Below are 27,005 nucleotides of genomic sequence, written 5' to 3'. Positions count from 1 at the left end.
ACATATGTCTTGGCGCTATTCTGAAACATCACAAACTTTAAAATGAAACAGACTAATGCAAGAGTTAATCCTGAAACACCTTACCAAATAATATGAAATAAAAATTCAAGTTATTAAGTTACTTCCATTTTTTCTGAGCTCTCAGTTAAACAATAAGGGCCTGATATTCAAAGACTCAAAATTAGCAGCCTTTACATATTGCTAGTTTTTTTTATTTTCTTCAGTACATGTAATAAGTGGGCGTGTTGCAAGCAATGTGCTTGTGCTCTGAGAAGGTTACAAGTACCAAGTTGGATCCCCACAGCCTCCACTCTGGGTTCCTGAGCAAAACCTTAAACCCCACACTGGTCCCCAGGCACCACACTCTCCAAGGGGATGAATCAAATGCAGAGCGAATTTCCCCATTATGGGACAATAAAGGGATTTACTTTACTTTATTTTAAAATGTATGCATATCAATTTGCAGCTCACTTTCAGAAGTATTTAAAAAGACCTAAAAACTGCTGTTACAGTTCAGATTTAAAAAAAAATGCTTTGCACACTTTAAATGTTGCATATAATACACCCATGAATTTGTGCAGGATGGCCATTAGAATATGAGGTCTGCAACATTTGAAACGCGAATCCCTTTGCACCTTCCTTGATTATCTTCTCACTGGATACAAACACAATTGCACCTGTTTAAAACAAACCTTGTGAAGATCAGGCCAGAAGTGTGTAACCAGCAATGAATCGCCTAGTAATTTAATTAAGCAACTGCATGTGTAGAACCTGAAACTCAGATTTAGACAAAATATCCATCACTGTTAAGAAAACATTCTCCTGAACTTCAAAGGTGGGTCAATACAATTGTTCAATATAAAGCTACTCTTTAAATGTGTTTTTGGCTTTGTCTTCTTAATACGTATCTGATTTAAATGTATTTGTTTATTCTTAAATGACTATCAGCTTAAAATCCTAATGGAAACATCTCAAGCTTAACTATTACAGCTTTATGTCAAATGGTTTACTTCTTGACCTCAGCTAAAACTAATCACTGACCAAGGTCCAACATTAATGTCAGGCTAAGGTCCTGAACACTAATTCAAACAGGTTCATGAATCTTACAGAAGTACTGTACGTCTTGGTGAAGAAATGAAAAAAATAAAAAATACATAAATCATGAACTTATTTACCAACCTAAATTCTAGCATAACAGGCCATTTAAAACAGAGAAAACTACAGCTTAATATTATTTTATTTTGTTACTATGACTGACTTTTTAACACACAAAGACAGGCTAGACCACACGCAAGAGAGAGAGAGAAAGAGAAAGAATGACTAACACTTCCTTTCTTAAATCATCTTAAGCAGGTAATAAGTGTGCATAGATTAGGCCTACACCTCAAAACACACATATATCCACCTTTGCAATATATATTTTTTTTTAGACAACAGCTTAACGTGTTACAACATCCACAAAAAATCTGTTATTGATATTAACAGAACTTTTTGTGACTACCCTAAATTATACAAGAACAGCAGCAGTAAAATAGTTTATTTTTCAATCTGTACCTGTGAACAGATTTTTTTTCTTGTTTTATTGATTCTCAAATAATTCCAGTTACAGCTCATAACACATGAGAACTTAAAAAGAAAATAAAAAAATGAGAGAGTTAAACTTACGAGCAAAGTATTGCCAGGGGGTGAATGTTCTCCCATTGTCCACAGAGCGCTCCAGCACCCAAAGGTCAGGACGAGGTGAATTAGCAAACTTGATTAGGACATACGCCACATGGAAGACCTGAAAAATTAGGACACAAAGAGCCGACTAAACAAAAGGCACTCAATGCTCACTGTTTAGAGCCTATAGCGGATTTTGGCCAAAGTCTCCAGTTTCCTGAGCTCCCCTGACTCTGCAGAGGAAAGGCCTGGCTTTTGGGCTCTAACAGTATTCTTCAGTATTCTTATTTCCTTTCATGGGAAACCCCTGGGCACATATTCATCATGGTTCTCGTAACCTTGTAAATAACAAGTGCACAAATAATGACTTGAATTGAAACAGTTTCCTGTCTTGAGAGGGTTGTTTCACTTTAGCCTTACACTGGAGCCGGGCTTACAAAGAAAGTTATGCCTGTTAGCATGGAGTGAATGCAACTTCTGCAGGTGCAACCAGGCAGGTAAAAAAGACACACGCTAAGCCTGCCTGATTTCTGTTTGTTCTCTGAACTCTCTATCTCAACCTCAATCTGATTATTTGGGGTAGAAAATTCAGCCAGGGGTTGTTTCTATATAAACCCTGACGTTCATTGAAGGATATTTCCTTTGTGTTTAAACAGTATAATGATCAAGCAATGAAAGGGACAGGTTTAAGCCTGATTGGCCATTGTACGGAAATCGGCTCTGTTTGACCATTGGGGAATTGGCAATCCTTGGGAGTTCAAACCTGCATGTGACACCTGCAATGTCAACAGAATTTCTTAGCTTCACCTGAGCACACCTGTTATGATTTGAAAGCCACGGGTACTGCATGTCTAAATAAGTACATAGCGGGGTCGAGAAACACTTAGAGCCTACATGTTCTGTCTTCAAATGACAAATAGAAAGAATGTAGTTCAAATATGGTGCTCTATCTTAATAAAAGACATTTCTACAGGCTGTCTTTTAAGAAGGATGCAGGCAGGCCCACACTTGTCTAGCTGAAAACCCCAGCGGGCATTTAAAAAATTCAGGTATCCATCTCTACATGAATGAGGCAAGAAGTTGGTTTAAGACATCAAAGAAAAAGAAAAGCAAGGCAAAGTCTTTCCTGAGGAGTCATTTACTGTTTCAAAATTACCCATAATTCTGGATGTATTCCTCTCTAAATCCTGGGATGTGAGGGCCTCAGACTTAAGCTGCTGTTCAGTTGTTGCACTAAGAGCAAATTCAGGGATCAACTGGTAAACTGGGTTTCCTTAATCCTGTGGACAATGAGAGCACTAAGAGTGGAAAAGTAAATCATCCGGTTGCAAATCAGGAGCAGGCCATCATCTTACTTTAATCAGTGTTGATTCCCTTTTCGAATCCCACTTCTGAATGGGGTGTGTTTTGAAAATAATCAGGGCCATTTCCACCCACACGCAACAGGATGTGCAAATAACTAAAAAAAGACATGAATGGTACACATAAGAAGCTGTCTAATAAGAGAAACAGGCAACCTACTCTTAGTTTTCCTTATTTCACATGTACTGTGATTACATGTTGGGACGACTTGTTGGTGGTAGGATGAAAGGGGGTCCAGAGAGAGGTGTGTAAAAAAGAGGGTAAGAGTGCCAAGAGACGTGCAAGCTACCCTGTGAACCCATCTCAAAATTCCAAACATAGCAACACATCCCCCCTCAGGTCTAATGACCCAAAAACAAAGCTTGGCACTGCTTTCATAAGCACATCACTAACACGATACAAGACTGAAATCCTTCCTCAATGCTTGACTTGAAATGGATATAGAATCCCTTTCTCTAAGGCACTATTTTAGTTGAATTTGTTTACTTCATTGTGCATCAATTACTGTGCTAGGATAATCCCTCCACAAAACTTTATTCTGTGCTTTCCTTTCAAAATGAATTGCATTATGTGGGAGAAATATACACTATAACGCTAAAAGTGTTGGATTGTCTGTCTTCATGAACATATGAAACTGAGGGACAGCCTATGGAGTTTAATTTTAATGTCAGTCCCTGAAGCTGGGGGCCTGTTTTAGCTTTACAAGTAATACAACTATAGCTCTTCTAGGAAGGCTTTCCACATGATTAAGGACTGTGTTTATGGGAATTTTTGACCAGTCTTCCAGCAGTGCATTTGTTTAGGCCAAACTGGGATGCTGGATGAGAAGGTTGAATTCTGACTTTACCCACCGATTGTTCCGAAATGTTTTCAAGCAGGATGAGGGCAGTGTTATGCGGAAATCAATCGGGTCCCACTCCATACCTGCCCATCGCTATCCTTATTTAGCCTGCAAACTGGTGGGAAATGTCAGAGTAGGAAGAGACCATCCACAAACTCTTTTCACAAACGTAATGCATGATTTATTTTTTCTCAGTGACTTGGTATACTAAAGCATTAACAAGTCTTTTTACTAAAACTGTGTTCCCTAGCCTTAAAGAAAAGGTTAGTATGCTGTTAATGTTACACTGGGAACAATGCAATGAGACAAATGCAGTTCTCTTGGCAGCTGTGAGACCCAAACATGTTCATTGGATTGCCAGAGGCATGTCTCCACTCTTCTAGACCCCACCGGTAGCTTGCTTTACAACACTGGATCCACTATTCAGTTTAGTGATGTAAGGCTGCCTTTGACACAGCTGTTTGGTGTCAGTAAAGCTATTCTATTAAACTCTCTACCCATTGTTCTTGAAGTAATCTAAATGTTTAAGTAAAGTTTAGAGCTCTTAAGGGCCCAGAAACAGACTTAAATCAGAGGCAACATGATTTTGGCACAGTTTTCTCAAGAACTTTCAACACTTACCAAGGAGTCTAAGTATCATTGCTCGCACTAGAGCAACCTGTAGGTGATGTGCTACTGTTTTTAAACACATGAAAGCCCATCCTCTAGGGTACACTCATAGATGGATGCAAAACAACAAACCATCATTCATTCCTTGGTCATGAGGTTACATAGCTTGGTGTGAGTTGTGGTGCGGGATCTGTAGCTATTTTCTGTGCAGGAAAGGGGTCGCCTCTGTAGTATAGGGGTCTGACCTACATACATTTCAAATAAGGGATGTTAAATTGCACATGCAATATATTTTTTTGGCTTGTGCAATAAGTGGACACGTATGGGTGATCTACAAAGATTGCCCCTATTAAAATAGGCAGATTGCTGGTGATAGTGGTAGTTGCAGAGTGACTGTAAACAATAGATAAGGTTTCTGCCATGTTGCTGGAGGTAATAACGATAATAAATATTCAAAACCCAAAAAAAGTTTTTAAGAAGGGGAATTTTAGAAAATTAGATGCCATTTAGATTAAAAAGTTGTACTTGTCTGCTGACTGATAAAACCCTGCTAAAATCCATCCCCATCCCATCCACCTCCCAAATGAGTTGTCATCAGATTTAAAGGAGAACCTGAACCAACTCCTCTAAACATCCGCTTGACCAATACATTGAAGAACAAGATAAGCACATAACTTAAGAGTACATAGCTGTGGTTGTGCATAGCTTGTTAAGGAACATTGAGAGACAGAAATCCCTCTTACCCCAAATAAAAGAGGCACAGTTCCCCAGTCAAAGTCAGAGCATCAAAGGAAATTGGTGTTGCATTAAAAAAAGAACAAATATTAACCTAAGTGCTCTACAGCTAAGGCTGACAAGGCAATACTATACAATCAAAATACTTGTAGACAAACAAATATGAAATATAGTGAAACATTAAAATAATTTTTAACATGATATGTTATATATATTATATATACATACACACATAAGAAGAGTCTGCCTGTTATCTTGGAAGGATCCCTGGAGACTGTCCTGGCATGGCTTTCTCGCCAACTGTATCCTGCCAATCTAAACACACAATCCTGAACTATGTTCTGCACATTTGTACTGTTTGGAAGGGGGCTTGAAATATTGTGATGACATGCTGTGTACCATTATTGGAGGATTCCAGTGTCATTACAGACTTTAAACACAATGACAAGTTTGTGGCTAATAGATTTGTAATAATACTTGAGTTCAACCACTGTCCACCCAGCAACCACAGTAGCTTTAGCTATGAGTGTGCACAAAGGGGTTGGACATGAAAATAGGTTGGAGGGTTAACTGTGTTGGCCTTTCTTGCCTATCATATTTGAATTCCTGACCTTGACGTGTCTCGTCACTGTATACAAGATATAAAAGTACCAAATAATCTCCTACTTAAATGTTTACACATAACTACAAGAGAGCCAATACGGTCCCATAAGACCAGACACCATTTTTCTCAACTGCACATTAACATATTTTCTTCATTTCATTCTTTGCAATGAAATATTTAATTTTGATAGACACTTCAACACTTTCATTTTGGATCTGTTGATCTTTAACTTATTTGAGCCAAAAACTTTCAGTTGTTTCTAAATCATTGAATCTAAAGCAAATCACTGGCTCCTGACAGATTATAAGTACTGTAACTATGACATCTCAAATGACATGAGTCACATGACCCCCAGCCTAACATGTGCTTGCCGCCTCACTTTAAAGAGTAGCATACAGAACCTAGAAGAGAAATCAAAGGTGTAAAATATAGACCTTGCATGTTTGATGTTTTTTTTTTTTTTTTTTTTTTGTTATCTCCAGTTCCCTGTACTCTAGTTTTCCCTTTGGTTATTCTTTTGTCCCTAGTCATTAATCTTATTTCTCCTTTGCTTCTTTAAGCTGAACTTTCTATATATTTTTCAATTTTGGGGCGTTATGAATAGAGTATTCATAACGAGTCCAGAACTTATGTTAAATGCCAGCCTGAATTATGCATGACGCATGGCAGCGCAATGCCCAGTAAATGTCACAAGCCAGTGTCCTGAGGGGGGCAGCGATGCACCCAGAGGTGCCTGATCTGCATAGCTGCTGTTTGCTGCAACCCCCCGACCCCCCCACCCCCCCCCACCCACCCACCCACCCCCCAACCCCCCAACCAACAAAAAACAATAAATAAAAAAAAAAGAAAGAAAAAAGATTTGCAGTCGCAGCAGATTCAGTGTCATGTCTGCTAGGAAGTTTGTTAGTCTTGGCCGTGGGTGTGAACGCAGGAAAGATCCATCACACTCACCTTCTCGCTCACCCTATGATGCGGATAAAGTCTGAATAAGAAGTGATAGTTTCCTCCAGTGTACCCCATTTTATAACAAAACGCTGCCAATATGCCATAATACAGTAGCTGTCATCTGGAACATGTAAGATATGTTGATATGCATTGGAGATAAGAAATGATTTTTTATTTTTTTTTATTTACATAAAACATGACCAAAGTTTTGTTTTCACTGCTAGATCAGGCAACAAATTGATAGAACATTGGTTATAATAAAGTATAGCAGAGGTTGATGCATGATTAAAATCACCAGATATCCCTTCTCCTCTATTAAGTTGTGTCTTAGCATCAAATAAGGTGATAGCGTGATATGCAGTGTCGATAACAGCAAATGGTGGAATGTAAACAGTTGCCAAAATATTACTGATGAATTCTTTGGATAAACAGCATCAGGGCTTGGCAATTATTTGCATTTGCAATTTAATTGCAGTTTAACAGAACACAAATTTCAAATTGCAGAGTTGTTCAATTTTGGTCAAATTACATTTATCAAGAGACACAAGAAACAAGTAGGGGTAAAATGCTAAACTGGGTTTGCTACCACACACAGGAAAGAGAGAGTAGAACACAGCAGACATCGTAGTGAACAGGTAGAAAAAAAAACTCAGGTTATAAGGCTTTATCTCAAGCTTTGAATGCTGTGCAGAGCACTTTTCAATCCATCATCTGAATATAGAAAGTTTGTAGTACAACAGCAAAGCTACTAAGACAAAACCATCTACCTAAACTGAGAAGCCAAGCGGGGCAGAATCAATCAGAGGAATAGCCAACAGACCCATGACAACCTAAAGTGATCTGCAGCCCAAATGGGTGAATCATTGACATATAGCTTCAATTTGAACTGCATTTTTTTAGGCAAACTTAGCATTCAAAGCATTTTAAACTGTTTCCACTAATTCACACAAATTCAAACACTTACACACAGGAGAGCAACTTAGAAGTGAGATTATTTTTTGCCCGAGGGGGAGCATTAATTTGTGTTAAGCAAGAGCTGAGTTGAACCCAAAATCTTCTAATTGCAAAACATCAAACGCACGCACCCATTGACAGCACCCTGCACACTCCATGAAGCTGGCTCTTAATAGAGCAGGTGATAACAATGCCTTGGTTGAAAAAAAGCCATAAGGAGTTCCATTTAAAGTTTAACATGCCATTTAGGGGACACAGCAAGATCACCTCACACGCCATAGCCTCATGTTGAAAAATGGTGGTGACAGCATCTTGCTGTATGAAGGTTGTGTTCAGCTGGTAAGCTAAAGGCTAGTCAGTTTTAAGGGAAGATTATTGTAGCCAACTAAATGGCAGTCTAAGGAGAAAAACTGTTAGAGGCTACATATGACTGGACATTAAGAGGAGATCACCTTCAGGAGGTCGACAACTGGAAACTTACAGACAAAGCTTGTGTTAAAATGGTCTAATTTAAGTCCAGAGAAAAATCTAACTTAGAATCAGCTAGACCAAGACCATATATGGTCATAGGTATGACATAGCTCAGGAACAGTATGACATAGTTAAGTTATACATTTCTAAAATCCTCTTCTGTTGTCAAGACATTTGTTTATTGCCCCACTATTATAATGTTTTAAAACAAAAGAGCAGATAGAGTTACACTAATCATTTGACAGGTGCTTGTATGTTGTTAAGTAAAAAATAGAGGTCAAAAGAAAATCATTACATCGTGATTCCCATTAAGTTGGGAAGTAAAGTTAATATAAAAATAAACAAGTTAAATACTGGGATTTGCTCATTTTTAAACAAGGTAACCTTTTATTTTTTAGTTAAGAAATGGTAAGAACTGTTTAGAATTATGCGCACAACAAAATGTTTCATGGTTCTTTTCTTTGAAAGGTTTTTTAAACAGGAGCAATCACAGCAAACTGAAAGACAAAATGCTATCTCGGTAGTTGTTATAACCTTGCTTCTTTTCTGGGTTACAGGTTAGACTATGATTGTCAAATGGATAACTTTAGAATATTTACTCTAGCATGCCCTTTATCAAATCAGAAACCCCCCATAAATAAAATCAATGAAAAAAAACATTGTTTCAGTGTAGATATAGTTTTGTGACAAATATTCTCAGGGTCATAGATAATAAATATAGTCATAACAATCACAACAAATAATAATTGCCAGTAAGACTGTGACCTAACCTTTGATTGCATTGTGAGACATTAGGTCCACAAAACAACGCATCCATTCATCTATTTTCTGTAACTGCTTTGTCTCATTCAGGGTCACTGGGGCTCAGTGGGGGAAATATCCCAGTGGTCAACTAGCATGAGACAGGGGGCATTTATCATAGACAGGTTGCTGGTTGATTATAAATAGTCAGCAACAATATTCAGTTATTTTGTGTTTAAATTTGGAATGTAAATTTTGATTAATTAAGTACTCTAAATTTGATTGATCTTATCGATCGACAAGTAACAAATAATTGGTAGGTGGCCACTTCCTTAAAAAGAGTTTTCTCGTCTAGAGAAAGAGAGAATTGATCAAACAAAGGGATAAACATTTTTTTTTACAATATTCTGAGTTAAGAAAAATACATAATTATGTTTTTAATCATTTATTGTGCTAGCTCACTTAAATAATGACTGACTAAACTTTTTTTTTTTCTTGCACATTAACCTTGACATATTTATAACCTAAAATGCATTAACAAACAAAAGCCTTCCCAAATTACTATGCTTATTGCATGTTTTTCTCTGTCATATTATAATAATGACCCCTTGTCCACTGGCCAAAAAAACAGTTTAAACCCGGGAACGATCGGCTTTTACTGACAGTGAGAACAGCTTCCTGACTTGTGTTGACCCGGGTTTAAATGACTCGGCAAGCGACCCGGGTTAAAATCGCTTTCAAACAGCTAAGCTCCGATCAGCAAACATATGGGAACATCAGTCTCAGGTCCATTGAGAGCAAATTATGGACGTCAACACACCACGCCATTTGCGTCTGATCTAACAACACAAAACCACTCCGCTAACATTCAATAAACATTCTGCAGCACTGGTGAGAGAGGTTCTGAGGGAAAAAAAGAATGAAACAATAAAGCACATTTACTATGTGCTGGCTTACTTCCACGTTGCTCTCCATTGTTTACTTTCCTGATTTCTGTCGCAATGGTGACATTATCAATGCTAACCCAATGTGATGGCATAATCAGACACAAGGCAGTTGGGGCACTGAGGCCATGCAGCTTGCCTGCAGGGGACAGACCTGGCATTTTTTGCCAATGGGATGGGAGTCAAATGCCAATTGTTAGAGGGCTGAGTCGTGTTTGAAAAACCAGCATTAAACTGCTAAGTTCAGTAGGAAAGAGGCTAAAATTCACACAATGCAATTCACTTTTTTAACTTCAAATGCTAGCCCAAGCGTGATATAAAATGGCACTTACATGGTGTTTATATTAACAAACACAGCCACATAAAGGGCATTCTGCAGGCACTGTCACCATTAAGCAGTGTTAATAATCCCGTACTGGATAATTGACTCATGCGTTGGTGCTAGCATGGCTCCGATGTTAGTTCTCTTGCAAAAATACTAGAGAGGCTCTGCTTAGAAATCAAAAGTTGCACCCTCTAATGCATGGTGATAACACTACAACACTGAAAAAAGTTCCTTAAGTGGAAGTTACCAATTAATTGGATGGAAAAAACATTGTAATCTAATAAATCATTAGTCGGCAATAACAGTTTAAATGAAACTGATTTGGTACGAAAGGACTAGAAAATATCTCTCACTCCATCATGTCTAACTGTACTATCCAAACACCTCAACTCACATTCCTATTTACCTAAATCCCATTCTAAGCCCATTCTGGGACTTGGATATAAGTTCAGCAAGTCATCTTTACTTTGTCTTAACCTCTCTGTGCAGTGAGTTGGCGCCATATAATTGGCAAATATGCTATTATTTTTAGCAAGAAATTTGACAGGTGCTGATTAATAAAGTGGAAAGTGCATATGTCACAGAATAGGTTGTGATGATGTATGAGGAACGTGTGCTTGTGTTTCATTGCTGTGATAATGAATGGTATTTGGACCTTTAAAATAGTTATAACTTCTCAAACAATTGTTAGAAGTGATGACAGATCACAGGACTTCCATTTTATAATTGTAAAGTTGTTTCCTCCCAATATAAAATTCTTTGGTTTAAATCTTAGCTGAGAGGTTTGCACTATTGGTTATGTCTAAGCAACCATTTTCAGGGTGTTCTGCGTTCCTTTTGTTGACCAAAGTTGTGTGAATTATCTTGATTGATGATTTCAAGTGAGTATGTGGGTGAATGGCTGTTTCTCTTGTTTGTCCCTAGTTGATCCTGTGATGGATGAGTGACCTGTCTAGAGTGCGCCGAACCTCATGAACCGTGAACTCCAGTGTAAGCTACAAGGCCTCTGTAACTCTGAAAAAAGCTGAGTTAAATGGGGGAAAAAATCTAAATAACAGAGTTTTGGGAATACCCATTAGAGTTGTGCCTACTTTCAATGCAGAACCATCTATGGAAACAAAGCTCAATTCTCTGAATGTCAGGGGATATTGTTAGAAGGTAAGGTTTGTTTTCTTTTTAACCAAAGTGCTATTAAAAGATAAGCAAAGTACTCCAAATATACTTTTCGGAAAGACTCTCAGGATTGCTCTTTCTTAACAAGTCACGTCTGTTTGACTGACTTTTTTGTCTTCTTTTGAGATTTTTCAATATAATAAAGACTTAAATGACTAACAAAAAGCTGTTGACATCATATGCAATTATCAAGCCTATTTATATAAATGTAAAATTATAAAAAAAAATAATAATATTTTATTATAGGTTCCTCAAAGTTTTTTCTTTGTTCACTATATTTAAGACATCTTTCTAACTTTATAAATAATCATTTATCATAATTGCTTCTGACAAATGAGATTTATTTTCATGAATTTATAAATATATAAATAAAAAGAGTTGTGCAGCTGAATATATAGTTAAAAGGCACCTGTGAACAGTTGGTGATAAGTGATGATGCTCAATTTGGAAAGGCAAACTCAGGTATTGATGCAAAATCTTAGCAATAGCAGAGTTCAGAGAGGGGAGACTTTTCCAATGGGTTAGAGGAAATCAGAAGAAATGTTGCTTGAGAAGTTAAAGGAGCTAACAGAACTGCAAGTTTTACAATGAGTGCAGTTAGAATGTAAACCTTCACAGTATATAAAAATAGCATCTTAGCAGCAATAAGATACATTTTGTATTTCATCTCTGGTTCTAACCAGTGATGATACTCTAATATTTATGGCCACGCATCATGTTTTTACCAACAACTCACTAAAGATGACTACTTTATATTAAAAACCCATGCAGCTCCTTCTAAAAGACTCTTTTCTCCACATAATTAATCCGGTGTTTTAATCTGAGGGTTTATTGCAACTACAATAATTTATCAGTTGAAATATTTTTTCAGGTGACCATATCTCTCACACCATTTAAATTTAGCAAGTCAATTTTTAGTCTGATGTTTGGCCATAGAAAATACACTGAAAGCTAATTGTAAGCATGTTGAAATGAAAATGATCAATAATAATCAATCATTTTCTAATGAAACAGCAGCTGCATTTAAACCTTCTCAGTTATTTAGCTCAAAAACTTACATAAACAGTTATAGATGAAATGACAGGGACAGTGTTTACAAATAGCAGTTATTGATTTCAAACTTTATGCAGAAAATTTTATATTTTTTACATTATGCCTAAAAAGACTAAATGTGACAACCTCTTTTCTGCTCAAGCTATATATATATACTTATATATATATAGTACCATCCTAGCTTAGGCCAGGACCTAAATTACTTTTCAGACTTGTGTTTCACAAAAGTACGGGTTGAAATGAATCATCCAATTTGAAAAACAATAGAAAGGTTGGGTTTTATTGCTCTAATGCAGGTTTTTTATTTAAAACAAACATAATATGTTCGTCTGCAAATCAAAGTATGCTGTGTTTAAAACTGCTCAGAAACAAAAATATGCAGTTGAGTTAAATCAAAAAATCCTACAGGTCTAAACGCATACAAATACAGTAAAGAAAATCAGAAAACCTGAAAGCATGTAAGATGAGGGATTAGAAACACATTTCAAAGAAGATAGGGCCTTGCCTTTTCTTTGAGTGGATCAGCTGTGTAGACAGAACACTACAGTGGAGCTGGAGGAGAGGCCGCCGACACATACCTCCCACCCCAGAGTTTATAACAATGCAATGTACAACTGTTGGTCTGTCTACAACAGGTGGGGCAAAGTGAGGGCAAGGGGGTGGGGGGTGGGGGTCATCTTGTTTTTTTTTTCTGTCTCCATGACAGAATGTATGCAGTAAGAACAGAACAGTTGGCTACAACTTAAGTACCAGTAGGTGTTACAGAAACATAATGAGCATGCATGTTTGTACTTGTTTGCACTTTTCTTTTAAAAGTTTGAGGCTGCAGCTGTTTGAAAACTTACACTTAGTTTTTTTCTCTAGGTTATATGCTTTGTTTGTAAATTAGGGAATGGATAAAATAGCATAAATTAATGCCAGAAACTACATTTCATATTTGCTTGTTGGTTAGCCTAATTCTCTTAAATTTATTGAAAGTGTGACAACCTTTTTTTTTGGTGACATGGGTTGACAGCTGAATTAGACATGGCTATTTATGACACATCTTTGTCAAATTGGTCAAGGAACACTGCACTTCTTCTAACACTTCCCATTGCATCAATGCCTGCGTCAGTAAACCTGTGACTGGTGATTAGCAATTCCAAAAAGTGAAAAGATCCCATAATAACCTCCACAAGCTTTTAACACCGCAGCTCCAGATTTAGGAGGAGCCGCAGTCCAACAGACAAATGTGATGCTACGTTCAGTCCAGCATGCAAAATAAGAACTCTCTATGGTGGCTGTTAAGGTAGAGCAGTACGTGTCTACTTGGCAAACCCCCACCGTCGTTTCAGGCTGCCCCACTAAACACAGTCACTTACATCACCTCAACCGTCACTGTAACAAAATGTCTAGCAGCCAATTCGGTCTCTGGACTGAGCCAGCTGCACTGTACTGCAAATCCTTCTGGCAAAGCACTCATCTAAGGTAACACTGACAGGATTTTCAAATCACTCTTACATACATGGAGCTGAGGCAACTTCAACCCAGCCAGCAAAACCAACTTCATTTCAATCAGTGGCAACACTGCCAACCCCACCGTCATCTGCCCACTCAGACTTATCCCACCTTGAATCCCTAGTGAACAGCTAACTTAAGCCAGCTGGGCTAAAATAGCATAGGTTTACGCAGGTAAGGTTTTTGGAAAATATTGACAGGGAACTTTTATCTGAATAGTTGTCTTAAAATGCTGAGTCCTTGAACTAATACCGTATTTTCACGACTATAAGGCGCACTTAAACGTCTTTTTTTCCCTCAAAATGTGCGGTGCGCCCTTTGGTGCGGTGCGCCCTATGTGTGTTGTAACTGCGACTTTTGAGACCACCTCATTGAGGAGATGATGAAAGAGTGGCTGAATGTAAGGAGACCAGGTGTTTTTTTCCACTCATCACCATCGCTGTTAATATGTAACTCCATGCGTGCCCATCTCACAGCTGATGTGAAAAACATGGGGAAACAAATGAACGCTGTGCTCGCTGTTATTCAACCGCTCGACAACCGCTTCAACCGGACCCAGCAGGTGCAGCAGAAGCAGCATGTTTACATGCAAAGTCAATGGTTGACGCGCGTATAGGCGCAGCAAAAGGTCCCGTAGCGCGTTTTGAGCAGCAGGCGCAGCGCGTCGGGAGCGTTTAAGCATCTGCCAACGCGCTGCTGCTGCTCAGATAGAAAAATTGAAGTTTTGCTGCTGGACGCGCCGCATCAACCAATCAGAGAAGCTGATCTGGGAGCTGACAGCGAGACAGACACAGCGCTCTGATGACATATGATATTAACGCAAATGAAAAAAGGCTGGATGGATGAGGAGATGATGAAAGCGTGGCTGAGGCAGGTGTATGTGAGGAGACCAGGTGGTTTTTTCCACGCATCACCATCGCTGCGTGCCCATCTCACAGCCGATGTGAAAAAAAGGTGAATCAAATGAACGCTGTGCTCGCCGTTATCCCGGGGGTCTGACAAAGGAACTTCAACCGCTCGACATCAGTGTGAAGCGGCCGTTCAAAGTAAGGCTGCGAGCGGCGTGGGAGCGATGGATGACAGACGGAGACCACAGTTTCAGGATAAGTGGAAGGCAGCGCCGGGCAAGTTATGCCACCGTTTGCGGATGGATTGTAGATGCTTGGACTAAAGTGTCTGCTGGCTCTGTTGTTCAAGCTTTCGCAAAAGCCGGCATTATTTCTGAGGAGCCGCCCGGCACGGAAAGTGACTCTGACAGCAAAGAAGGGGAAATTGGCATGTCTGATTTAGCGCAGCTGTTTAATTCAGAAACAGAGGATGATGCCTTTGATGGGTTTGATTAATACTTTGTAATAAATACATGAATAAAGCACAATCATACTCAGTTTTGCTCCCGCTCTATTTTTCTACCTGAAAACTTAATTCAACAGCAGCCTCTGGGCGGTTCTCCTCCTCCTCACCGCGGTGGCTGGCAGGTGTTTTTTCATCTAAATAATCTAAATCTTGCAGCTATATTTGCTGTGATCAGTGGGAATAAAGTGGTTTTAATATGTTTTTAAGTGAGAAAGTCCACCTGAAAACTTAATAATTGCAGTCAGTTCATCCAGATTATCTATTTCTGTCGGAGGCGCTCAGACCCCCACATACCAGCGGTGCGCCGACAGTAGAAATCTCTTCAACAGCAGTCTCTAGGCTGGGCAGCCTCTGGGTTCACCGCGGTGGCTGGCAGGTGTTTTTCATCTAAATAATTTAAACTGCAGGCACAAGGATACCGGTAATAAAAGCGAACATATTCCGTCGGCAGGTTTCACGATTTTAAGTTAATTTAGGAGTCATCACAGCGCTCTGTCATCTGCGATGTGTCTGTCTCACGGCCAGCTCCCAGGTTTGATTAATACTTTGTAATAAATACATGAATAAAGCACAATCATACTCAGTTTTGCCCCCGCTGTATTTTTAAATACGCAGTAGAGGTATTTAAAGGTAGTAGAGGACATGTAGCTGTATATAAAAAACGCGCCCTATAGTCCGGTGCGCCTTATGTGTGTGTTAAATACAGAAATGGGACACATAACTGAGAGTGCGCCTTTTAGTACGGTGCGCCTTATGGTCGTGAAAATACGGTAATAAAACAAACCGCAATGAATGCAAAAATTCCCCTTTAACGCACTTATAGCTTAACTTGTCTAAGTCTGACCAAAAAATTAGTTAGCCAATCATGTTGCAGTATTGCTGTTTAAGGCGGGAAATATAACTGTAGTAAAACCATGGCCGTGGTCACACCATTTTAGATGAATGTCCGAACGTCTAGAGGATGAAATAGTAGCGGACTCGGAATTACCCACAATGCAGCTTGATATGTAGTGATCATCCGTGGTAACTAGATGAGCAGATATATCCCAGAATGCTGTACAAGGAGGGCTCTCCTCACAAAGCATCATGGAATGTCCTCTACGGCTGTTGCTACCCAACATTAGCAACAAATAATAAAGATGGCGCAGGCACTGTGCGGGAAGGCACAGTTACAGGGAGCAAAAAGTGGTGTACATCCATCCAAACAGCCAGTTAACTGAGTTCACTATAAAGACCACTATATAGTCACCGCTCTATATAGTGACTGAGGGATTTAGGAGTTAGGGCGGACATTCGGACACAGCTCAAGAGTTGCCACGCTCTCAGCCGAACCAATATAAACATGGTAACGCTAGAAGACGCACACGTAGCTGCTGCTTTCACATTTTCACAAGAGGAGCAGTGACAGCATAAAAGTATAAGTTGTTTTGGCAACGCTTGGAAACTGCCGCTATTTCATTTGTTTGCGTGACTGACTAACACCATACTTTGGTTTGCTATTGCTATTCCCAATAAGCTTGAAAGGTCCATTTAAGTGTCCTTCCCCAAACAGATTTTACTGATTTACATTATCCATTTGGCTTGTTACAGATATTCAAGGTTCAGCTCAAATCAGATTACAAGATAAGGGCAGAAATGTTAGTTGAAGGAAAAACTAAGGGCCTACTTCAAGTACGAACTTCATTTTTTTATTCAGGACCTTAAGTAAGTGAAGAAAAAAAGGTAAAACTTTTTATATTAGAATTTTTAAGTTATTTCTACCAACTGAAAAGAGCTTGATAATGGCATCTTCTTTGTTGTTTAACTGTTACTTTTCATCTTAATTGTACAATTTGAAAAAAAGGAAAGAAATATCTTTAATTGTTTTCTGTTCTGCCACTTTCTACTGCCAAAATTACCCCACCTCTCAATTTCTAGACATTTATCCAGTGAAAAGAGAGGTCCAGGTCATTTTCAATGACGCTCTAGGAAGACCAAACCTTTGTGAGAGCAGGAGAGCACAGAAAGGACGTCACACAAAACCTGCCTTGGAGGATTCTGAGCACAAAAGGGGGCGACGGCAGCAAATAAAACATTCAAACCAAATTTGGTGGGAGGTGGACCCCTGAGAGAGAGGATTAGGTTTCTTGGGAATTTCTGGAAAATTGAGTTAGTAAAAGCTTTGTGGTTTGGGCATTTCGGGGTTATGAGAAGAGCTGAAGTTGTCAGACTAAACTGGTGTCAGAGTTCTTCTAAAAGTTTATTACAAAACCAAGGATCTTATAATCAAATACATTCTCTAAAGTTAACACAGTATCCTGTGGCTTTACCATCATAGTGTTTCATAGTAAATAATCATATGTTAAAATAAACCTTTTTTTCAATCTAGCAGCAATTTAAAGCAACTAAACAGTAAAACTAAATATTAGAACAATGTATATCTTTAACCTTCACAATAAAGCAACAGAATAATCTACTAGACCTTATGCTAAAAGTATCAATGCCACATTTCACATCAGCATTCTGCTTTCATCTAATGAAACCAATTAAACCCAGTTCAAACTCATCAGAAAGGAGGCATACAGCAGTCAGCCCTGGTATGTTTGCCTCACATGCTCTACTCTGGGTTCACTCAGGCAGATAAGCACGTGTGGTCATGACTCCTAAAATACATCCTCAAGAATGAAAAAAAAAAAAAACTGCGTGAGCGACTGGCAGTCTGATAGAGGGTGTAAATGTTTAGCAGAACAATGGCTTAACTACTGTGTCCTGTAAATAGTTTAACAGTGGCGCTAAATGTTCCAGGAAAGGTAGCATGATGCCTGAGCAACAATTTACTGAAGGATCAACAAAAATCCCTTAACCAATTTTAGCTGTGTCTCAATGGTTACAAAAGAAAATTATTTTGAGGGGGGTAGAGTATAAAAATTAGAGATACAAAATGTCACAACTTTTTATATTTGTGTTAGATAAAAACCAAAACATGTCAAATTGCAATTGTTCTGTTTTTTAACTCAGTAGTTGTAGAAGAAAGCTTAAATTGTAGCTCATGTGTTTCCCAACATATCTCTAAATCAACACTAAAGAATTTTGATAAGTTTTTGCAATTTCTTTTTAAAGTTTCCCAACTGGGGATCACAGTGGTAATTCCTGAAGACTGAGGAAGGGATTTGATGAGGGTCATGGGTCAAAGGGCAAGAAGACACAAACAGGGAGCAGAGTAAATGCTCACATTGGCCTTTCTGAAGCACAGTTATGGCGATGTGCTCAAGTTAAAAATCAAAGATAGATCAAAGGAGAAACTTACATTGGGACAAAAAAATATTCCTGAACTCGTTTTAGAAAAGTTCAAATACTTTTTGAATATGTTCCCTGTTTACTGTTTTATTATATTGAACAATGCTAAATGAGTCTTGAGCAGCAATGCTCCAACGTTTTTATAGCAGCAACTTCTGTGTGAATACCACAGTGCCATCATCAGAACATGCCCTTTGGTTGATGGATGTAAGGTAATTATGGGTCATATCTAAACTCAGAAGTGAAAATAGGCAAGTTTATCCATCCATCCATCCATCCATCCATCCATCCATCCATCCTTCCTTCCATCCATTCCTCCATCCATCCTTCCATTTATCAATCCATCCATCCATCCATCCTTCCTTCCATTCATCCTTCCATCCATTCCTCCATCCATTCCTCCATCCATTCCTCCATCCATCCATCCATCCATGCATCCATCTCTTAAAAAGACTTGTCAATGCTTATGCCTTTCCCCAGCAGTCACTGGGCAAGTCCTGGGTCCACTGTCATACCTAAGGAAACTTTATTAGAGAGATCAATTAACCTCTCAGTTATGTTTCAGGACTATAGGTAGAAGCTGGAGTACCAAGAAACAACATCGGCATGTACAGGCAGAAGATTTGAGCACACGACCCTCTCACTTCAAGGTAATAAATCTTCTAATTGTTTCAACATCCAGCCCTTTCCAGGTTCAACAGTTAATAGCTTAGAGAGTGTGAAAGTATTCTGTATTTCACCATCCCCATATCAGAAAATACAATACAGAAGTATTATTAGTTTTAAAGGCAATTCCGTTTAAGTTGGCCTTTAATTATTTTTTCACAGACAATTTTAAGGGATCGTTATTATAACAATGTTGTTACAGTGTTAGTTTTTATTGCTAATTGTTAAGCTAGTCAATGGTTTGGATTTCAAACATTACTTGGTATTCTACCAGCTAATGTTGTTGCAAGCTCTAAATGATGGTATCAAAAACCACCACTGGTTTACTGTCATTTAATCAGTTTTTAATGGGAGTTGTTGAAATATTATTATCTACACTTTCTTTTTGTGGACGTTACTGATGAAGCAAAGTTCAATGTCTTTGAAAAACTTATCTTTATGGCGAGTTATTAATTCTACACCACAGTCAACTCAATCATCTCTCATATTTTTATGAGTAATTAGTTAAAAATTGCTCTTCTTATTTTATCTCACTTTCTTAAATCACCAAAGCCAGTAAATAAGTCTCTGTTTTAGTTATCAACAGCTTCAATCAAGTGTATTAGAGAAAGCATATTATTATGGAGGACCAAGTCTGACATATTTAAATATAAATAAATGCTAAACATATAAACAGACATATAATTACATGTTTTGTGTTAAGGATAAAACTTTTGCCTGTTGTTTGGTTAGACTGCACAGAATCTTCATGCTACTACAGGCTACCTAAGATAAGGTTATAAATGATCTCGTATGATGCCACTCGAAAACAATGCAGCTCAATTTCTCTCATAATTTACTAACTGAACTACGAGATATTAACACCTTTCTTATACCTATTAACAAAACACAAGTATCTTTATTTCCAGGTCTAAATGGTTGAAAACGAGAAAGAGACTGGATTCGCTCGTCTTACCGAATTCACACTTCTGACACAGGGGAGGCCTTTTCTGTCGAGGACTCGAGAATCAGTTTGATATAATACACATGACAAATGATGTCAGAAATCACAAAAAAATGTTTTAATCAATTGGCTAAATACCTCAGCATACCGCACAGATGACTCGATTCTATGGCATAGGTAGCCATGTTTGTTGTGACTGTGGTCGGTTCGGATGCATGTAAATTTTATGCTGTCTGAGCTATCTCCTTAAGACAGACCCCCCCCCCTTGTTTTTTGTATAAATGCAGACAGCAATGGAAAACAGTTCTGAATAATAAGGTGAAAAGGCGTTAATAACAAATAGAATTAAAAGTTATTTCATACAAAGAAAACAAGCCAATTAAAACACAAATATAATAATGTCTTTTTTTTAAATACAATTTCTGCTTCCTTATGTTTATTTGCAGACTATATATTTGTATATATTTATTACCTTTCATTTACTGATCATTTATTCATTTATGTACTAATATGGTCCTCCATACATCATTTCCCCATGCTCACAAAAAAATGCAAATCATAAAACCTGCACATTTACTAAGCATGCTTAGTGTGACGGATCGCCTTTGATCTATGCAATCAACTGATTTTCCTTAGATAGAAAACTTTGAATCAATCTGACTGTATGATCTGGTAAACTGTAAAGTGCCTTGACATGACATGTGTTGTGAATTGGCGCTATATAAATAAACTGAATTGAACTGAATTACTAGAAAAAAAAAATTATAAAGCAAATACACATTGAAGACCGGGAATCGCTTTAGAAGTATGAAAACCAAAAAGATGTATTGATCTGATATTCAAAAACAAAACACTCTGACTAAGCTTTCACATATTCAAAGCATAGGTGGACCTTTAGACCTAAACACATCTGTTAGAGAACATAAGAGAGCACATTAATATCTGTCAAATTATATCCTAAGGCAGCAGCTGTCAAAATAGTCCCAATAAAACAAGAGCATTAACCTCCTATTGGAAGCAGACTGCAGGTTCTAAGATCAGAAGGTTAAGGTGTTTTCATTTTTGATTTTATTTTTACCTTCTGTTTGCATCGTGTTCTTTATGGTTTTTGTCTTATATAGTCAATTCAGTTTTTGCTCATTAGTTTCAGTAAGGTTATCAATAAATACTTCTATTCACGATGCATTTCATAGCAATCCATACCATTCTAACTAAGGATTACCTGCAGACTAATATGACATACTATATTATTAAGGTTTTAGTTGTAGTTAGATGTAGTTAAGGTTTTGATCAGATTTTTTTAGCTGTATATTTTAAAAGAATGAGCTTCAAAAATCTACTCTGATACAAAGAAACCGGAAACAGCGAAGGGAAGAAAAAAAACTCCATTCTTTGAAGCGTTAACATGTTAACATAAACATGGACTCTACCACTATCTTATATATCTGCTTGGAGCTATACAGAGAAAAGCTGAGTGGCCACCTGCATTTGTCTTGAAAGAAAACCACATCACCCATTCAGGTCTGTCTGGCCCACACGTTTTTATTAAACACATCATTTATCCTGCGGGTTTCAAAAGAATGTACAAAGCTATCAAAGAGCCACAGAGAACAGTCAAACACTTGACAGCTAGCACTGACTTAGATAACGCCTGAACCTGTGGAAAAGGGTTGTAAAACCTCCAGGTAAATAACTGAGCTCTACCACCTTAGTTGCATAAAGAAGGACACTGCTGCATAATCTAAGAGGATTTTCTATGACGGACAAACACATATGTAATAAAACTGAAGGAAGAATTTTACATGGTTGTCTAAACAGCGTACAAATTAAAGCTGAAAAAGGAGCATTGGTGTTCAGTGTGTTTCACTATGTAACTCTTAAATAAAAACCCAATGCAGCTAACTGCCTCCAGAAGCCAGAGGATGATAACATGTATGTGCTCTAATCTTATTTGTTCTTTTCTCAGGGGATTGCTAGAAAACATTACTGAGCATATCAAATAATGAAGACCAAGGAAGTCTCTCTTAGCTCTATAAAACAATGTCCTCATTTCTTGACTTCTCATAAAACCTATCATGTAACGACTATAGCACAACTGCAAACCACCAAGACCTGGTTGGTCACCTGACAGACCAGGCAAGGAGACCATTACACAGACAAGCAGTAATATGGCCTTTGGGGGGCAGTTGGTGGTAACAGAGAAAGAAAGTTTAAAAAAAGTCTGATTTTTAAGGGAAACAGCCAATAATTGAAAGATGAGCTCCAGTAAGCCCGGGTTAAACATGAACTACATGCAAAACAGAGTTAGTGGTGGAAAGGAACATCCCACATCACCCACCAGACACACCATATCCCCTCAGTGACATGTGGTGGTAGCAGCGTCATGCTCTGGGAATATCTTTCCTATAGCTGGGATAATCCTGCATCCTTACATTTAAGGACAAAATCCATTATGCTAAAAACCATCAATGCGGCAAAAAAATCATATTAAACAAAAAAAAACAAAGTCCTAATATAGCAAACATTTGGTAAAATGGTGTGAAGTCATCTTTCATTTAGAAACTGTGATCCTTTCTGCCCAGTTATAATTGCCTGACTACATTTGAGCAATAAAACAACAGAACATGTGAAAATGTGACTTGCTGGTTGCATGTGGCATGTAAAAGGTTTGCGTAACATAATGGGCTATTTTGCAGGTGTAGTCACATCCACAGATCTAGTCACACTCTTTTTTAGCACATGATAATACAGCAATGTTGCTTTCTCTGCTCCCAAATAAACTGAGCATTACCACGTATTAAAGTCAGACATCTCTAAAAGCCCTGCATGTGTCCATCCTTTTGTCCGGGCATTCTATATTTAGCAGCGCAGGGTTTAAGCACAGCTCACCCCAGCTAAAAACAGAAGACAGAAAAGCCTGCACCCATTGTCAGACAGGGTGTCCACTGGGAGCCCAAAGGTGCAGTGGGATTTTTTTTTTTTTTTTTTTATGTTGCTGCTTTTCCTAAACTATGCTCCCTTGTGCACTTGCAAAACTGAAATCCGATTCTAAATGCTTGTGAATTCTAATCCAGAAACAGAAATCCTTTTCTTTCCTTGCAGCAAATAACTGAGGTTGAGGGGGGCAGTTATACAGGCCTCTAGCCAACCTCCTGTCAGAGACACAGGTCTTGATGGAAGCATATTCTCCAGCCAAAGGGGCGTGAATCTGCATTCTGGCAGGAATCCAGTTACAGAGCACATGATTACTGCTTGCCCAGGTGATGAAGCTCACGCTGAAAATATAATCGTGTACCTGATGGAATACCTTCAATACAAACAGTATGAGTCAACCTGCATGTTCAGAAACATGAGAAACAGGAACAAAATCCCTACAAATATCCTAATAGATGGATGCAAGGAAAGCAAAATTACAACTTGGAAGATATGTTTTTTCTGCAGCACTGTCATCAGGGCTATAACATTATTAAACCCAGCAGGAACCAGCTTTAAAAAAAAACATCTGTTTATGCACATGATAATCTCACCTGCCCGAGGTCCAGGGTAACATTGACTTGATTGTAGATGGTTCCCCTGGAGAGAGGTGGGCTCTGCCACCACCTTTCTGTGCCATCTATTGCGTTGCTCACCGGGTGGGCTTTGCTTGGCTCCGCGGATGTGCAGTAGTCACAATGCTGACCCTTAAAAAAAAAAAAAAACATTTTATTTACCATTTGTGCTTGAAAGAGCTAAAGCAACAGCTAAACAAATAGGATGGAGAGCATGCAGCAGTTACATCAATCATGTCGGTTACAGGAATTGCACAAGTCAATTTCTATGAGAACTCTCACGATCTGTTGAAGGAGATTTCCTTCAGGAAATGTGGGAAAAACGGAATTTAAAACTATTTCTGGCATGTGTACAAGTTGGTCAATGGAAGAAAGAAATTACAAGTGCTCCCTGGGGTGCCATACATGCGCCTATGCCTGCTTTATACGTTGATCACAGTTATTATTCTATTTAATCAATAATAACAACGACAAATATTAAATAGATGAAAATGTGTACATATTCACACATATTCCCTTACATGTATGTTTTGAGTAGGAGGACCCAGAGTCGGTCCGCCGACAAGTTTACAGTAAAAATCAGATCTCGGTGCGCCAGTCTCCTCCTGGCCGCAGGTTGCTGTCGCAGATATGCTGGAGCGCTCTGCGAGGTTAAAGTAGGGCGGATTCAAACTGAAGCCCGTCAGGTCATTAAAAGTCCGCTGGCCCTCCGAGTCCCTGAGGAGAAACGATGCCCCAAAGGTCCACAGCAGCACAGTCAGAGGGGCTCCTATCCTCCGCCTCGGTGTTTTCTCCATCAGAGATCCTTATAGATGCTGAGCGCAACCCGCCGCCTGAGTCCAGGAGTCATCTGGAGCCGTCCATGAAATAGATTTTATTTATTTTTTTAAATACAGCAGACCCTTTCAGTAGATCTTCGCCGATAGATGCCAATAAAGGGTGAAGTTTATGTCCCACCGATGGAGGTGTTCCCTCTTTTCCGACGCATATCCGCAAAGAAGCGAGGCGAGTTTTCCTTGTTCTGAAATGAACTGTAGGCTTTGAGCGGAGCTCTCAGGTGTCAGGCTCCTCTGGGCTGCTCTGGGCTCCTCTCCTCAATGCGCTGTGAGCGCGCGAGCAGGGGCCAAAGGTCTGTAAGCGCAATTAGCACTGCCCTCACTCACTCCCTCACCACAGATAGATAGATAGATAGATAGATAGATAGATAGATAGATAGATAGATAGATAGATAGATAGATAGATAGATAGATAGATAGATAGATAGATAGATAGATAGATAGATAGATAGATAGATAGATAGATAGATAGATAGATAGATAGATAGATAGATAGATAGCAGTGGCGGCCGGCCCATAGGGGGCGCTGGGGCACCGCCCTCCCTGATAAGAAGAGAGAAACGTAAAATATATTTTTAGAAATTAACTCATAAATGTCTGTTTTACTCTCTAGACTGTGTAACTATAAGCAAAACAAATTATATAAACTACATTTCCCTATCTACTGTCATTAATTTGTGGATTTCCACAGACAGACTCCTACTGTCTCTGTTCTGGGGGCTGTGATCAGACTGACCCACATTTGCAGAGAATCTGTCAATCATGTACTATTGCTAGGTGAATTTAATGGCCAATCAGCGTCTCGGAACTTTATGGTATTGGGGCGCTGAAAATACTGCGCTTTTACAGGCTTCTCTTCTGAACCCAAGCGCAGGTGCAGACAATTAGAGGGAAGATGGCGAATGTAACGAGCGAGATGCAGCTTCCACCAAATTCGGTGAGATCCTTATTTATCTACCCGTTTGCCAGAAGAACATCCCTGTTGTATGATATGAACATTTCATTTCATGGTTATTGTGACTGTGACGAATCCACCTCGTCGCTTAAAACAACCTCTCTAATTTTGCGCGCCACACACACATTCCTGTTATACTGTGTTTGTGAGGACCAATACACTCGCGCTGAGATCAGTAGCTCTATTAACTTAAAACACACAAGCTGTCCTGGTTACCTGCTGGCGTATTGAGGGTGCACACTTAATATTTCAGTGGGGTTAGCCGTGTGTGTGTGTGTGTGTGTGTGTGTGTGTGTGTGTGTGTGTGTGTGTGTGTGTGTGTGTGTGTGTGTGTGTGTGTGTGTGTGTGTGTGTGTGTGTGTGTGTGGGGGGGGGGGTATGTGGGGGTATGTGGGGACTTGTCATCTTCAGTCTGGCTGCGTCTTTGCTGGGTTCAAACCCAGTTTGGTGTAATTGAATAAGTCAATGAATCTGTGTAAAAGAATTAAGTTGTAAAAATTATTTGTTTTTGTACATCAATTGTTTGTGGAGGTAATATATGGACAAAACTGATTAATGAGAAGAAATCAGAAATAAGAGAGCCTGAGGTGAGGGGCTTAAACTATTTAATGAGGGCTGTGGGAAGAAAAGCGGCAATTTTTGTTTTCTGTTTCTTTGTTACATTGCTGGTAACTGGAGGGAGGCTGAGGCCCAGAGTATCTTGTATATGTTTAGTTTCTTTTGCACCCTGTTTTGAGTTTTTGAGCTCAATAAATCACCAACAACGGTAACCCGACTGAGACTGGATTCTTGGAGGCCAAAGAACCCCGTCACAGTGACCCAAATCATCACTGTTACTGTTATAGTAAATTAAATCATTACTGTTAAATTGTATGTATTGTCCAATTGTTTATTTGAATTCTTATTCCGGGTTAGTTGGAGACATACACTAGGCTATATCAGCCCCACCAAAAATATTTTTCACCAGCCGCCACTGATAGATAGATAGATAGATAGATAGATAGATAGATAGATAGATAGATAGATAGATAGATAGATAGATAGATAGATAGATAGATAGATAGATAGATAGATAGATAGATAGATAGAGTTTCTTGTTGTGAAGTTATTGGCCTTATTGCCTTTTTACATTGCTGAATTTTTTTAACACTTTGAAAATAGCTGAAATTGACTTTTATTATTGGAGGTTTGTATATTTTACCTCCTTATCCTCATCCTTACTTTGGTGACCTTAACTCCTTGTCAAGACTTTTTGGCCCAGTTTCAAGGGTTTATATGTTGGGATCTGGAGGTCTGTCCACCTTTCTCCAGCAGAGGGCGTTCTAGGTCTCCTAGAGCTGAAGCTGACCACCACACCTGCGGCTCATGAGCTCATCAGTAGACCAGCATTTAAGGAGGGGCAGAGCTACAATCCAACGCCAGAGTGTTAAGCCAGTTATGGTTAGCAAACCTGAGCCAACCTGCCTGTCTGAATCTCTGAATCACAAGAAGCCTGAACCTGAACCTAACCTG

At 38.8% G+C, this 27,005-nt stretch overlaps 1 protein-coding gene and 1 long non-coding RNA gene across 8 annotated transcripts in view; one reads left to right on the top strand and one right to left on the bottom strand.

The window, feature by feature from the left end:
- Positions 1-19,164, top strand: part of LOC119795673 — a 39,931-nt gene extending 20,767 nt beyond the window's left edge. Inside the window, exons 2-3 of the long non-coding RNA XR_005282356.1 lie at positions 11,118-11,183; positions 19,111-19,164. This is a non-coding gene — a long non-coding RNA (uncharacterized LOC119795673). The remainder of the gene's footprint in view (positions 1-11,117; positions 11,184-19,110) is intronic.
- Positions 1-24,800, bottom strand: part of LOC119795671 (laminin subunit alpha-3-like) — a 98,522-nt gene extending 73,722 nt beyond the window's left edge. For 6 of the 7 annotated variants that reach the window (XM_038303761.1, XM_038303762.1, XM_038303765.1 and 3 more), the window contains exons 1-3: positions 24,224-24,800; positions 23,682-23,834; positions 1,666-1,783 (exon numbers count right to left, since the gene is read on the bottom strand). In XM_038303761.1, the coding sequence (XP_038159689.1) occupies positions 1,666-1,783; positions 23,682-23,834; positions 24,224-24,499 (547 nt within the window). In that variant the 5' untranslated portion in view covers positions 24,500-24,800. The remainder of the gene's footprint in view (positions 1-1,665; positions 1,784-23,681; positions 23,835-24,223) is intronic. The other variant, XM_038303768.1, reaches the window with a different exon arrangement.
- Between the last annotated feature and the right edge of the window lie 2,205 nt (positions 24,801-27,005).

Source organism: Cyprinodon tularosa, unplaced genomic scaffold (assembly GCF_016077235.1).
Source record: "Cyprinodon tularosa strain WSP-4 unplaced genomic scaffold, ASM1607723v1 ctg52, whole genome shotgun sequence".
NCBI lineage: Eukaryota > Metazoa > Chordata > Actinopteri > Cyprinodontiformes > Cyprinodontidae > Cyprinodon > Cyprinodon tularosa.
This window is presented reverse-complemented; position numbering and strand designations above follow the sequence as displayed.